Genomic DNA, 16,513 nt, shown 5'->3' with positions numbered 1-16,513 from the left:
AATCCTATGGACAACCAAGAGGTGGCTGCCATCTTGTTCACATGAACGCAGGCAGTGGTGTTTGTGTCCGATTTTAGTTCCATGAGAATCATGCTCAAACACCCAAACACCGCTGGACTTCCATCATCACCTGGTTCGGTTCTATACAATTTAGAAGGGCACTGTTCAGTGAAATCGTTCATCTGGATGAGGGGAACAAGCTCCAGGGTAAGAACATTGACTATGTTCGGCAGTTTGTTCGTTTTCCAAACTACCGAACTAGACTGACCGCAAGCCCTGATTCTCTGGAACTGTTTTGGGCATGGGACCATGCGTGCAGTTGTTCAAAAATAAGACTTCCAGGAAATTCCTGAACCCCTGAACTGATCTAGGTGATTTTTGGATGTGTTGGTCACCCAGATCAGGGCTATCAGGGGATGTAACTTTTGTGGGGGCTTTCTGTGTTTTAAGGTATTTTGGGGGGTTTGTAAAAATGTGTATTTTTTGTGTTTGAAGATAATGGAGTTTAGTATATTGCTTGACTCAATTATCTCCCAGGCACAGGGAAGGGATTGACCTATTTTGTATGGAAGTGCCCTGGACCTGAAAGCCAATGTAATTGTGTATATTTTTTTACGGTAGTCTACTCTCAGGTCCAGGAGGGAGTAGCCCTTGCATGGGGACTGACATAAAAGGCCAGTTGTAGCTACCATTACACTGAGATTCGGTTTACCCTTAATGAAATCTAGGCTCATGTTTGGGGGATTGGTGAACTATATTCATTCTGGGGATTGCTATAATCACTATACTCCCTTGGATCACGATTGCTCTTGTAAGAGCAGCCTGCTTTGCTCTCTGGACTAGGAGAGGTCTACTCACTGGAAGCTGGATCCTAGTCTTGGGTCCAGGGTGGGTGGAGGACAGCGAGACCCCAACTAAGCTGCAGCAGTTTGTGGGGTTTACGGTGGTTATGGTGTCCAGTGCGGTGCTTATGGTACTCAAGGATTACTAGGAAGCAGCGATTGACGGAGGTTATCTCCGCACTGAATGCATTACATTTTTTAATTGGCTTAGTCAAGAACTGGGTTTTTGTATCGTGTTGACATTTATGCTTGCAATGTGATTGCTTGGGAGTGGTAAAACATATTTACTTATTGCCACCCTCCTTGGCATGGCCATATCCTACAGCGGTCTGCTTTCAGTTCTGGAAGCTTCATCTGCCAGAAGTAGTCTCGCTGCTGTACTTTCGCACAGGCATTAAGAGACTGTGGGGGATTCTTCATAAATCTTCTAACACACAGTACTATAATATTCCATAGGTATCTATGGTTCACTGCACAAGAAGATATCTGTTCTCATCAGACGCCACAAATGACAGCCTGATGGGAAATGGCCAGAAGAGACGCTGGCATTTTTGCCCTTTCACACATTTTGCCAAATTTATATATCTATGAAAATCACAGTGCTGCTTTATGCCTGAACTCTGGGGGGAGAGAGTTTAAAATAAATACACAAATAAATCTAGAGTTTCTCAATGACTCTAAAAATATTGAATGATACATCTTGGACATCTGCACAGTGACAAAAATAGATAGTGGACTCTATCGGTGATATGCACTTTCCAAATCAGGGATCAACTTTTAGTTGGAACATGAAAGGTACATATTTTTTGGGGTGATTTTATTACTTTAATCTGTAAATGATATTTTGTAGCTTGCAAGAACTGATATATTTAAAAGTCTACGGTAACATAACCAGCAAATTGTTTATAGTTGTTTGAATTTATGGTTTTTAGTTAAGTACTTTTATTATGTAACTGAACATATCTGCATAGAGTTTTCTGTTACCAGTTTTAACAGCGGTAATAAATATAAAATGCAAAGCAATAAACTTCCCAATGAATACTTTATGGGAAGGTCAGGGGTTATCTAGGCTAGTCTAAATTTAGAAAAACATCCTGGTGGACTTGACTTTCTACAGTGTAAACTTTGAGTATGAAAGTTGATGCACTTATAATGTGAAAGTCTAAGGTTACACACACAAGTTGGATTCATGATTTAGGGAGGATTAACGCTGCATCCTCATATAGTCAGTCCTCCAAGTGCAAATCATGTTTGTGGTTTTAATCGTTAGCCTCAGTACAATTTCTCTCTTCCGTGAAAATTAAGCAGGGACATGACTTTTAATGTAATAAAATAAGACTATTATATAAGCAAAGGAGACAGAGTTTAATTCTATGAGCACACTCATGCCAACAGAGTACTAGACAGGGTAAGCTATCGGCAGGAAGAGGGTCTGGGTGGTAAGTTTCTGAGGACAGCACGATAAACATTACGTTATGGTTCTTTAAGTGTCTCTTTGACATGGAACACTGGAAGAGGAGAGAATTGCTAGTAAGGATGCACAGCTAATAAATACTAAAATTATGAAAAAATGAGTGTTCGTTCCAAATCTGTAATTCTCAGACACAGCCTGAACGCTGTAATTAACTTTTTTGCAGTACTTTTTGCTATTTAATTCTGCATAGATTTTGAATACTGATTTGGCAATATAACATATATTTAAACAAAACAAAGGAAGGCTAACCAAACACAAAAATGCACAAAAAAGATACAATGATTATCTGACCATATGAGAGCAGAGACCACGGAGCACCAAATCCATATTCCTTGCATTCTGCGTTGGATTTTTGTCTCTAAATAGGTTTTTTTTTTTTTTTTACTTTTAAGTGCCTGATTCTACATGTGTCTGATTCCATAATTATCTCACAATCTAAACCATTTTTTACAATGACGCGAAAAACTCTTTAAAGGACCACTCTAGGCACCCAGACCACTTCAGCTTAATGAAGTGGTCTGGGTGCCAGGTCCCTCTAGGATTAACCCTTTTTTTTTATAAACATAGCAGTTTCAGAGAAACTGCTATGTTTATACTGAGGGTTAATCCAGCCTCCAAAACCTTTAGTGGCTGTCTCAGTGACAGCCGCTAGAGGCGCTTGCGTGCTTCTCACTGTGAAAATCACAGTGAGAGCACGCAAGCGTCCATAGGAAAGCATTGTAAATGCTTTCCTTTGCGACCGGCTGAATGCGAGCGCGGCTCCTGCCGCACATGTGCATTCAGCCGATGACGTCGCAAGGAAGAAGGAGAGGAGGAGTAGAGCTCCCCGCCCGGCGCTGGAGAAAGAGGTAAGTTTAACCCCTTCCTCCCCCCAGAGCCCAGCGGGAGTGGGTCCCTGAGGGTGGGGGCACCCTCAGGGCACTCTAGTGCCAGGAAAACGAGTATGTTTTCCTGGCACTAGAGTGGTCCTTTAACTATCATATTCCATTTGTTCTTTACTTTTGTAACTTTCAAACCGCAAACTCAGAGCGAGCATCCTAACAGAAATTTGGAAACATTGAACAGCTCGATAGAACTCTACTTAAAAGTTGCAAATGTTCTCAGTGGTCTGCAGGTTGGGTTGTATGGGTACGGTATATATCTGCCCCAAATCCCATAACCCTATTCTCCAGATCACAAATGTTACATTCACTAGCCTAATCCTAGGATAGAAAACCGTGCACAATACAGTACCTGTGAACCACCAGCATTGTCAGAGTTACTAGCCACGGGCTAAGCTGCCAAGTAACCATGTTCAGAGATATGTCAATCAAATAATGTGTGATATCTATAAGCACACACACGTATGCATGCACATACACACGACAGCAGAGCAGGTTTATGGTAACAAGTACAGTAGTTTATTTAAATAATATTCATTTCAGGGTAATCTCGTGCTGCGAGACCCATTCCTGAGCCGAGCTGACAGCTCAAGTGCCTTTGATAGAAACATTGACTCTCTTATTGATCACAAACATTTCCATTTACATAGCTCATGCTGGAATGAAAAATGTAATATTTTCCTTGATTACAGGATCCGGTAGACTACAGAGGCTTGCTGGCTTACTGCATTACTCTTGATGAAAGATTGCCTACTACTGGAGCCATTTAGTTCCAGCTGTTAAAACATAATCATAAAACAGATATTTGAAGGATAAAAATTCACACACAGTTTCCACTTTATACACCCTACAGTCACCAGCATGACACATCATTTCCCTCTTAGAAAGCTGACTGAATGCAAATGTTAGGATGTATATTCCATATTTATTGAGTGACTATGTAAATATGTGTTAAATAAATTAAAAGTATTACCTATAAAGTGGAACAATCACTATTAAATAAGACACTGAAAATCACCTATAACTTGTGTTAAAGTGTTACTTAAACAAAATTTAAAGGAACACTATAGTAACCTAAACAACTTTAGCCTAATGAAGCAGTTTTAGTGTATAGATCATGCCTCTAAGGTTTCACTGCTCAATTCACTGCCATTTAGAAGTTAAATCACTTTGTTTCTGTTTATGCAGCCCTTGCCACACCTCCCCTGGCTCTGATTGACACAGCCAGCATGGGAAAAAAAATACTGGTTTCACTTTCAATCAGATGTAATTTTTTAAACAATTAGATCTCTTTCTCTGTAAGTTGAACTTTAATCACATACAGAAGGCTCTTGCAGGGTCTAGCAAGCTATTTACATAGCAGGGGATAAGAAAATCTAAATTAAACAGAACTTGCAATAAAGGAAGGATAAACTGTAGATGACTCTTTACAGGAAGTGTTTAGGGAGGTTGTGCAAGTCACATGCAGGGAGGTGTGACTAGGTTTTATAAACAAAGTGATTTATCTCCCAAATGGCACAGAATTGAGCAGTGAGACTGCAGGGGCATGATCTATACATCAAAACTGCTTCATTAAGCTAAAGTTCTTTTAGTGACTATAGTGTCCGTTTAACAAAACGCAGGTTTTTGGTTTGAGTAACGCTTGCTGACACAATCCTGCTTCAGAGAAAAAACAAACAAAAAAAACCAAAACTTATCTGTAATACAGAAGCACTGAAACCAAAGTGTTAAAATTCAAGCTTGAAGAATCATAGGTTTAAAATGATAAGTGCACACTTCCGCTTTGGACTACAATCCAAAGTGGGCAAGGCAGGAAATCTCGCGCTGTCTGCTTGACAGCAGAGAGGTATTAATATTTCTCTTCAATTTGTCACTTTTATAATATTAGCCTGCAGTGATATCAGTTAAGTTGTGGAAGAGCTTCTTGAGAGGAATCCTTTAGCCAGGCTCTATGAAATAGAAATACTCATTGGCTTATTGTGATAGGAGTAACCTGTCAATAAATACAATCTTAACTTAGAACAGCGAGGAGACGCTTACAACGCTATAATATAGACACAGTTACAGTGATTTAAGCCCCCTCAATAGCAAAATGGGAAAAGCGTTCAGGTAGAACAATAAAGCTTGAGGTCTGGTTTGTAGATTAGGACATGAAATTTTAAGTCCTGTATATATGTGCGTGTGTTTGTATATTATACACACACGAGACATCGTTTACCTCTTTCGAGTCTTGACATATTACTTTAATCCCAAGCACAAATGTAGTGCACTTAGGCACATTTATGTGTATTGTATATTATTACCCAATTTTTATGATAAATTTAAAATTATATATATATATATATAATTATTTTCCTTCACAATCTATGTAAGTGCATATAAAAATAAATTGTACATATAGAAAAAAAAAATATGTAATGTTCACAGATGTAATGTATAAATAACACCATTATGAATTCACTAAAATAATAGCTTGGGTAAGGAGGCAATGTTTTGTAGTAGTTTTTCTTTTCATTACAGATCACGTAAATTTTCGCCAAATAATGTCACACGCACACAAAAAGTTATTTGTATATTTTGAGAAATGTTTGTTGAATTGAAAACCTAGCCGAAGTTAAGGAATGCATGGATAACTTTCAATGTTTGTGTGTGTGTGTGTGTGTCTAGGGGAGCAGAACACTGGTATAAGCATAAAGTAAACATGCTGGGTCTGTGCAGAATCATTTAATTGTACACGGGTTATAGTAAGATTTACATTCTTTCCTGGGGTTGGAGGAGACGAGAAGGAGAGATAATCAACCAAGTCTGACCATAAACTTGCAATGACAAGCCACAGTGAAAAGGGGAATATGTTTGACATTCTTGTGCTGTAGAATTTGGTTTACAATTCAAACTGTGTTTTTGTTAGCATTGCTGTGCAAAGATATATGCCCTGCAATTATCCAAAGCAGAGAAAATGATAATAAAGACACATTGGAAACCAACCACCAAGAAAGTTTTAAAGGTCTATATTTTTTTTTTTAGATGTAGAGTTTCCTAAGAGGTCTGTTCTTCATCTTTTTACCACATCTGTCAATTAGTTTCTTGCGTTCTAAATAAAATCTACGGTGGGGTTTACAACTTCGGACGCTTTTTTAACTGCCAAATTGCATACAATTTAATCTAGTTCAATCTAGAAAAGATAACGTGACATTTGAATATAAAAATGTTACTTTGTTGACATAAAATAAAAATAAAACGTGCCGCAGATTTCTTTTTTTTTTCCCGGAGTATTTCTTTCCAATTTTAAACCAATAAAGCGCATCGTAGAAATTAACAGCCACGCACTAGTGGTTTATTTATATTGCATTCGTCAAATTGGCTGTATTCTTCTGAAAATCTCCTTTGTGAAATCTTAACATGACTTTTATAGAGGTTAAGCACTCAAATCAATCTCGTTATACATGGTTGGCTGGGGAATACCCGGAAATAAAATATCAGATGACTAATCAAGTACTCCTATAATCTATTTTTCAGTGCAGACAATTACATTATAATGTCCTCTCCTTTAGCTTATCATTCCGACACAAAATCACCAACTGCTGCACTCTGACCTTCCTTACCCAAGCCAGCCCACAAAAAATAAAAAAATAAAAAAAAAAGAATTGGCTGTGCCTTTGATATGGACAGGAAGATGAATCTTGAAGCATCATGGCGGAGAGAATTAATTGACAATTTATTGATTAGTGGGTCAGGTCACAAACACACATACCTGCAAGTAGAAAAGGGAGGAAATTGAACTGCCCTTTCTTTACATGCTCGAACAATCCTCTCTTTCACATTGCGGCAAAGATCCAACACTCTGCAAGCCAACAAACAGTGAGAATCGATTTCAGTATGATCAGTAGGAAGAGGTTACGGTAAACTTATACTAAATCAATAAGTGAGAAAGAATAACATCTGATGGGGAGGTTTTCATATGGAAAGTGAGCAGTACTGTACTGAAGTAGCTGCAAAATGCTCCAACTTCAAACATCAATGACACCTAGTGTTGTTTTGGGATATTGATATTTTGTTACAGTGCTAATTTGCGTATTTTAAACGAGACACTGCAAACTCAGAATAAAACATTTACAATTTGGGGCTTTAAGTAGCAGAGCACTTAGATGTTAGCGGTATTTGAAGTAACACAAAGTATTCTTCTACAGAAGAAATGTGGACGTATTCCACTCCCAGGAAAAATTATAACCAGTACTGGCTTAAATTTGCATAAATAATTTACATACTAACGTATGTTCGCATAAATTATTATTTCTCCTTTACCTCTGGGCATTAGGAGGAGAGCTGTTAAAAACTAGTTTTCAAACAGCGTATGATTTCGAGATAACCCTGCTTAAACACAACTAAGTTTAAAACATTTTGCTTGATCTACAGAAAACAAATCCCTTTTAAAGTTGATGAGGTCCAGTGTTTTGCCATCTTTGCCTTAAAGGAATACTCTAAATTGCATAACCACTACAGCTTGCTGTACAGTTTATATTGTCTAGTGGGGTAAGCAACCTTCGGCATTCCGGATGTTGTGGACTACGTCACCCATAATGCTAGCAAAGCATCAGGCGATGCCAGCGGTTGCCTATTCTCCACTTTAAAGTGAATTGGTTTAGGAGACGTTTGACATAAATTGGGTCTTTTCTTCACGCATGTTCCCTAATCTCAATGGCAATACTGAACACTAATACTTCAGCATTAAAAATGTACATTTTGTCTATTAATGGGGCAATGTCTGGCTGACATACAGTAGCTGGTAGCATCCTTGTTGGACAAAATAGACATTGCGAATGCATACATAGTAATTCCGCATTATATCATCCATAAAGACGAGGAGAGGAAGGTTACTGGGAAGAGCCCCTGTTTATATTAAACAGTTCCCAATATTTTTACTGGTAGGGTGTGTGCCGAGGCTAATCGAGAAAGCTACAATTTCCTTCCACCTTGACTACAAAGGTATCACATTTACTGAAAACACCATATAGTTTTTTTCTAATTAAAAGCCACATGCTTCATAAAAAGTTACAAAAACATTTCAATTAGAGGAGTGGAGTTAGCCACCATGGGCTGATATACATAACATATGCCGTGACACAAAAACGGAAAAGCTAAAAACAGGAAATGCAAAAGCAGGTTTTAGTTATCTCAAACGGCAAAACAGAGAGCGTGTAGTGTTCTTTTACTGACTAATAAAACTTGTTTTTAAAAATAAATAAATCTGATTTCTGGCTTTGCAGTAGACTCTTTGTTTCCGCCATGTTGCTTATCAGGCTATAACTAATGCGTGGGTTTATTCACTAAACAGTAAATAGTGTTAAATTAAAAAAATATATTGCAAAATTTAGATCAACATAGCCTTTCTAGAAATCTTTTTTTTATTTTGGCTACTGTCACAATTTGGCTAATTCAGACTAAACAGAGCAATTTGTTTCCAGTTCCCCACAACTGACTCTTTTAAAGAGTAAAATCCTGTGTGTATTCCTTTTAACGTACAAAGACGGTTTTATCCGTACATATCTGAATGTAATACTGGGTTAATATATCGGACCCGAATCACGAAAATGGGAGATAAATTGTTTAACCCCGTTCCTTATGTGTTTTTGTTACACAAGGCTGGTAGTGCATGCCATTAGTGTAATTGTGATTACATTTTTACAAGGATCAACTGGAACATTCCACCAGTAATTACAAGAGGAATAATGTGTGTATGAGAGTGAATTGGACCTTCCTGCTAAATAAGTCCTCAAAGATCTCTTGATATACAGCAGAAGTAAAACCGTTTACATCCTTCTTATTCAGGGAAACATGACGCTGACAGCCTGGCACTGAAACTGTTCACAATTCATTTACATCCATATTACTTCTGTAACCCAAACTTCTTTTTATATAAACTTTACTCCGTACTAATTTACATGCATTCTTCAGCTAATTATTGTGGATATTTTTATTTCCTGTGGTTGCATGCCATAAATAAGGCAAAAAAAGGCCTTGGTCACAAATGTGTTGCATCATAAAAGAGCACTGTCCTTAAGAAATTTAACAAAAAAAACGCATTCATTGCTGGGGGGAGGGATGGGGAATCAGGTGACCCTTATGATGCCAAGAGCTACCCTCATTTGGGTGTCATGGTCCTTCAGGACGAGCATTGCCTATTACTCTTAGTGGCAAGGTCCTGCTTAATGTGTTTCACTCTTTTACTACTTCCACATTCTTGGCTCTGCGCCAGTGATGTCATGCTTTGGGAATGACTGGGTTCGAGAGCTTTTATGTGTCAGAGTGTTTCAGTCCTTTGCCGCCAGGCCTTCCTGGGATTTGCACCCCTAGTAGGTATTCCAGGCAAGTACCCCATTATAGAGTGCAAAAAAAATGGTGGCATGGGGGCACAGTGAAGTGGGGGGGGCACTTCGCTAAAGTGTGCCTAGTTTTAGGAGGAAAAGAAGAGAGACTCACAGGCACTCCGAATTCAAGCCGCAGGCAGTTTTATTGTAACAAAATGTAACGCAACGTTTTGACCGTAAAGGTCTTTTTCAAGCTTTTTCAAGAACCCCTAAACACTGTTCTATACACAAAGCTTCAAACCCTCTTAAAAGCACCATCACCTAAATTTATGGTGCAATCCTTTCTCTGAATTGAGTTTTAAATCAGCTGTCAGCTTGCTACTGTAGAACACTAATAACAAAACTACAACTCCAAAAAACTCAAGGCCACACAGGTACACAGCAGTTTATCAATGGTAAGCTAGCAATAGGCTGAGAGTGTCAGTCTGTGACCTCCAGGCACCATAACAACTACATTGAGATTAAACTGTTATGGTGCCAGTGTTCCTTAAAGCAAAAAGGGCCTTCATAGTTATTCATTCAACATGGAATTTTTGCAAATTACAAATGGTAAAATTGAGACAAAAATAACCAAGTTTCCTTGTATATGTAGGTGAGGAGGAGATTAAAGCAGCTCTTACCTGTCCCAGGGCACTGAGGTCTCAAATGACTCTCCTATTAAATAGTAGTCCAACCCAAGGTCCTAGACACACAAAAAAAAAGAAAAAAAAAGGATAAATGAATGCCAAATAATGTACTTAATAGAAAAATATGCTACTTTACTTAATCAGATATGTATTTTTACTATCAACAAGCAAAAAAAAAAACACCCCAAAGACAAAGAATTTTTGTATTCCTTTTTCATTAAATATATTTACGCCCAGTCGGTATAGACAAGGTGGTATCCAACATGGGTCCTCCTAGCTGTAAGACAGCATTTCCCACTAGTATTTGCCAGTTGTTGGTTCAGTAAATATAAAGGTATTCTAAAGTGTTCGGAATACAAACCTGTGTCCCTAACACTATAGAGCTCCCTGCCCCGTCACCCAAGCCAAATATGGTTAAAAACCCTGTAATAACTTACCTGATCCAGCGCTCAAGTACCTCAGCACTCCGCCTCCAACGGGAGGCTAACGCGCATATGCTGCAAGCGCATTAGGCCCTCCCCATAGGGAAGAACTGCTGAGATGCTTTCATATAGGGTATGAAGAACTGCCCTATAAAACTTTCCCATTTTACCAAACCCAAGTTGTTTACCCTTTATTCTGTACTTCTTACCTACCAAACACTGACCACCCCCTGGCTTGTTAACTTCAAAGAAACCACAAACTTGCGCTCTGTAGGTGACCATTCGTGTGACCGAACACAAGTGCTCTGGAAAATGGTGGCCATTTTGTCTCCCGAACGCAGGCAGCGGTACTTGGTTATCAAGTGTGTGGAACTCTAATTTGCATTCTTTACTTTGCGAACCCAGGGAAAAACATAGTTGCCTGCTCCTCTCACGGACAAGCCAGGAGAACGATTTTCGGGGAAAATATACATTTGCTCCCTACGAGTCAGGAGGAGCCTTCGTTTATGTGCGTATAGGAACTCTAGAAAGTTCAAAACTTTACCCCGGTGACGATTCGGCTAGATTACAGGGATCTGAGTGCTACTTGGACAACTTGGGCGCTCAGAGCTATCCGGGGATATAATACTGTATGTATTTTGGGGTGTTGTGTGTTGTACCTCGAGTGCCTGAGAGATAATTAGTTTAGGTAAAAGCAAACTCACTTGCCTCCCAAACACAGAGACGCCTGGGCGGACTTGCCAATGTTTTTGCTGCAGACCCCATGCTAGAGGTCTGTGTATTTAAGCTGGCCACTTGGCCATAACAAAACATTCCTTTGTACCCTTCAAGTCTCAACTGATGTTTGGGTATGCAAACAGATAGAGCGCTATAATCACATGAACCTTTCGGTATGTTCGGGGAGTTTCAGACGAACGTACCACTCTGGTACCACACCGGCGCTGAATGTCCTCCTGTAGCGCGTGAGGAGTCCCGCATCAGTTAATGGCAGACAGCCATTAGAAGCAGTCATAGCCCTGCAATTTCTCTAAAACTGCAATGCTTTACATTGGAGCACTAAGGGGGACAGGGACAGTTCACCCAGACCACTTCAATGGGTTAAATATTAGAAATATTATGCCATTATGCTACTTTTTTCCCCTTGATATTCTTTATTGCTTTCTTATAATAATCAATACAGTATACATTTATACACAATACAATGGAGTATTAGCACTATAATACCCTTATTGTTGTCTCTCTTAACATTTAGCTGCTAAAACTCAGTACATATAATACCACTAAAACATAAAACACTTAAACAGAATGCATGGGAAGCCGTCACAGTCGCTCATCTAATATACATAAAGAAAGGGCAGTTGGGAGACCTTATGATTTCTCTTATTTCTACTTGTTTATGCTTCCAGACTCCATATGTAAGTTTTTATTCAATTTCTCCAATATGTTTTCCCATATTTTATAAGATGATAAAGTTGACAATTTATTTTTATTTATAAAAAATTCAATTTCCACTTGATACAAGAATTGAGCTTTGACTTCTTCCCAAGTTTGTACACTAGTTTTCTACCAGTGTCTAGCTATAACTAGTGTGGCTAGTGCCGCATCTCCAACATGATGATTCTTGTGTCGGGTACATTTTTGCTAGCTTACTTGGAGTCAAATACCATATGTCGATCACCTTGTAATGATTCTCTATGATGTTCAAACAGTTTACAGAGGATGTTACGTTTTTAAGTAAGTTTATTAAGTCTGATTCTGTGAGAGTGATATTTAGGTCTTTCCCCCATTTACTATGAAAGTTTTGATCTATTTTTTGATCTAGAGATCTCATAATATTTTTGGCTTTTGGAATCATCCCTTATTCCCTTTATCGGTGTTCTGTGCCATAAGGTTAACAAGCAAATTCATTATTGCTTGTTACCCTGATGGAGCTTTTCGTCTAGAAAATGTTTTACTCTTAGGTATGTTAAGATATCTTTGCTTCCAATGGTATACTCCGATTGAAGTCTAGGAAAAGTTTTTATGTTTTTTTATCTATAAATAAATCTTTTAATGTCTCTATTCCTTTTAATTCCCATTGTTTTAGATCTAAATCTTGAATGGCAGTCATTAAAGTCCTGTATTGGGAAACGGTTAGGGACCTTATTTTGTATTCCCATCTGGCTCTTTAAATTATACCAAATCTGGGTCAGTTGGATTATATGGAGCTTGTTTCTTAAATTTCCTTGTCTGGATAAATTGACCATAAATGAGACTCTACATTTTTATCTTTGGTCACATCTGCTTCAATTTTGTGCCATTATGCTACTTTAGTTTGTCACAATGTATGGTCACATTAATTAATGTAAAACCGCACACAACTGTACGTGAACTGCAAAGAAAAAAAGTATTTTGAATTTAAAAAAAATCTGTTTAAAGCACCCAGACAAGAATAGTGCGAAGAAGTGAATGTGAAACATGAATAAAAAATGCATGAAAATATTCATTAGATCACATCCTTCACTAATGCGTTAATACATATTGGTACCTAGTTAGAAGGATCTCCTTATGTCTGCATGTGGAGTCCACATTCATTCACCAGAGGTCCAAATGCCAAAAAAAAGCTTTTCTATACAATTCAGAATCCCTCGTGGACCAATGATATTTCAGAGTAATACTATACAATTTATATTTCAGAGATTTTCTATAGGATTCTTAACACATTACAGACTGATGATATTTCATGCTTGATCACAAACTAGTCCCTAATGACCAAAGTGCCATCATAAGAAATCCTGCTTATTATCTGTCCATCCCACCATTAAATAAGAAAATCCATGGTGATGCAGGCTTTTTAAAATCTGGTATAAGAGGTTAAAAGTATGTACAACATCCTTTAACAAAATGTGAATTAAACAAAACAAAAACATTAAAAAACAAAAACATCAAAAATGCAACATGGAAACCCTGTCTCAGTGTGTACGTTAGAATTATATTGTGGATTTGGTTTGTTTGGTTACAGAAAGAATTGTGAACATGAGCAGAAGGGGAGATATAAAGTGAAAGCAGATGGATACATAGATAAAGCATAAGCAGCCTCCTATAGGTCAGTCCATAGTATTCCATTAATTAACATATTCCGCGAACTAAGAACAATAGCGCTGACATTAATGCAACATTTTTTTTCTGGGTGGAAGGCAAACGGAATGATGTTCTGATGATCGATGAGCAAAGATCTATAAGCTTTGTCCTGAAGTGTGGCTGAGAAAAGGGCTATTTGAACAAAACAAAGAGTTTGACCCATATGACTCTACATCACCCCATTAATCTCACTTTACATCATTTTCTCTGTCCCTCTGTGTAACCCATGTTTTTCAATCCAATTCTCTTCTTTTCAACATTTATCACTACCTTCCCTTTAGCTATCCCTGTTCCCTTGACACAATCATTTCATTGGTTGTCAGAGGACTAAGGGTGCTATGGATCCACATCTAGGGTACATGAAGTCACCCCTGTGGAGTAAACAAAGGCTGAATCAAATTGTTTTGCTTACCAATGACATGGTTACTAAATTAAGTTATGATTCACAAAATATTAATGTAGAAACATACTTTTATATCTTAACATTACATGGATTAAAGAATTAAAGGGACACTATAAACACCAGAACAACTACAGCTTAATGGAGCGGTTCTGGTGTCCTTAGCCTGTCCCTGCAGGCCTTTTCATGTAAACACTGCCTTATAAAAAGACAGTGTTTGCATTTTTTCCTAGTGTGCAGCACTGGCATTCAGCGTCCCCACGCATTTTCGAATTCCTGTTACTATAGTGTCCCTTTAAGAAAGTAGGATGCAATTTTTTAAATTAATGTTTAGCTTCTGGAAGACTTATGCGAACAATTTTTCACAGTCTAGCTCACTGTACCATTAAAAAAATATAGTTATCTATATACATTGATTTTCGTTGTTCTGCTAATTTAGTTACATTTGCTTTAAAAGTCAGCCATGTTATCTGCAACACTATATTTCCACACTCTCTATAAAACAAGATCCAGATCACACCAAATGAGAAATAAAAGTCCTAGAAATAAAGATTAAAAAAATAGAAAAACAACCCAGTCCAAAAATAAATAAAAGTAGCATGATGAGCAGAGTTGATAACCAATTATACTGAAAGTTTAATGGGACACACCAAGCACCAAAACTAATTTAGCTTAAAAGGAACACAAACATGTATTCCTGACCCTACAGTGTGGCTTGCTCCCCCTTAGCAACCCTAGAAAGGGTTCAAAACTTACCTTTTTCCAGCGACCCATCCCCGATCCACCTCTTTGGGTGACATCATCAGAACCTATTATCTCAGCCAATCCAATGCATTCCCATAGGGAAAGTATTGGATTGGCTGAGATCGCCAAGGAGGTGGGGTCAGGGGTCAGGCCAGGACAATCAGCAGCTCCTAATAGGAATGCATTGAATCAATGCATCTTTATGAGGAAAGTTCAGCATCTCCATGCAGAGTGTGAAGACACTGTGCAGCACTGCCCCAAGGAAGCACTTCCATTAGCCATCTAAGGAGTGGCCACTAGATGTGTGCCTAGGCTTTAATGTAAACACTGCCTTTTCTCTTGAAAAAGCCTGCAGGGACTGTCTATACTCATCAGAACAACTACAATGGAATCATATCACTTTTGTATCTGTTTATGCAGCCCTAACCACGACATACCTGCCTGTGACTGACACCAGGGCTTTCAGTACATCAGTTCCATCTCCCAAATTGCTAGGGCAGCATAAACAGAGTGATTAACTCCCCACTGGCAGAGAATTGAGCAATAAGACTGATTGATAAAGGCAGCATTGTGGTGCCCAATAAAGTGGACCTGTCACCTAAAATAAGTTTTAAAGAGAGTGAATTGAATAGATTTCCTTTAAGTACTTACGTGACAAGGCAGAAGTCACATACGCAATAAGTTACAAAACAGCAGCCTTCTATTTTAAAATAAAAGCTTCATTCTTTCATATGTCTGCAAGGTGTCTTCCCTACATGGATAGAACTAATAATAAATGACCTAGAAATAGAAGAAAGCTACAAAGGGGACAGAGACCTTGTATATTGCGCATGCATGAAATGGTAGCCCTGGAGGAAACCGATAGAAATGATGTACAGGAGAGAGATAAGAACAGCACAAACATATCAGAAGAAGCAGAAAGTACATACCTGGGGAGGCAGCTCCGCACAAATCAATACCACACACACGATAGGAGTATCAAGAACGCTTGAATAGTCTGTACTAAAAGCACTATCCATCACTGTTTCATTGCTGACCTTTTTTAAGGGTACCATACAGATGTAATGACAGTGCAATGTGACTGGTTCACTCCATCTTAAGAGCATCTAGAGAAGGATCATCACAACCAGACCACTGATGAATTGTAGCTTTGTAGAGCAACATATTTTTGCTTTGAAACAGTGCTGTCCAACCACTTCATGGGGCAACTTAACTTGTACAATAATCCATCTGGTCTTTTATGTGGTGGCTACACAGCTCAGCCATACATATATTTGTTGTCAATATTAGAAGATAAATAAAACTAAACCCTTAATTGATGAATTATAATTATAACACGTGGCATTTGTTTTTTAAAACTTGGGTATATGGAAACTTTGGACCAGAGGGGACACAAGCAATCGCACAACAAGAAGCAGACACAAATTTTACCACTCACGTTACAGATCAGCAATACCTGGGTTGTTGCAGGCTGCCAACTTTTTCTTTTGAACTTCATTAGAAAGTCTTTACACATTTGGATTCAATTCCACAATGTATTGCTATTTAAAAAGGGTTTAAACTGTGTGCTGCACTTGTTGCAGGGTAGCATTTAATTTGATTTAGTGTACCTATAATCTAAATGTTCGTAATAACAAGA

General features: G+C 38.2%; 1 protein-coding gene across 1 annotated transcript in view; it reads right to left on the bottom strand.

Moving 5' to 3' along the window:
- Nucleotides 1–16,513, bottom strand: part of AGPS (alkylglycerone phosphate synthase) — a 167,103-nt gene that overhangs the window by 23,280 nt on the left and 127,310 nt on the right. Inside the window, exons 16-17 of the mRNA XM_063429777.1 lie at nt 10,183–10,244; nt 6,949–7,038 (exon numbers count right to left, since the gene is read on the bottom strand). Coding sequence (XP_063285847.1) covers nt 6,949–7,038; nt 10,183–10,244 — 152 coding nt within the window. The remainder of the gene's footprint in view (nt 1–6,948; nt 7,039–10,182; nt 10,245–16,513) is intronic.

This window comes from Pelobates fuscus, chromosome 8, assembly GCF_036172605.1.
Source record: "Pelobates fuscus isolate aPelFus1 chromosome 8, aPelFus1.pri, whole genome shotgun sequence".
NCBI lineage: Eukaryota > Metazoa > Chordata > Amphibia > Anura > Pelobatidae > Pelobates > Pelobates fuscus.
Note: the sequence above shows the minus strand (reverse complement) of the source record. Positions and strands in the feature narration are given on the sequence as shown.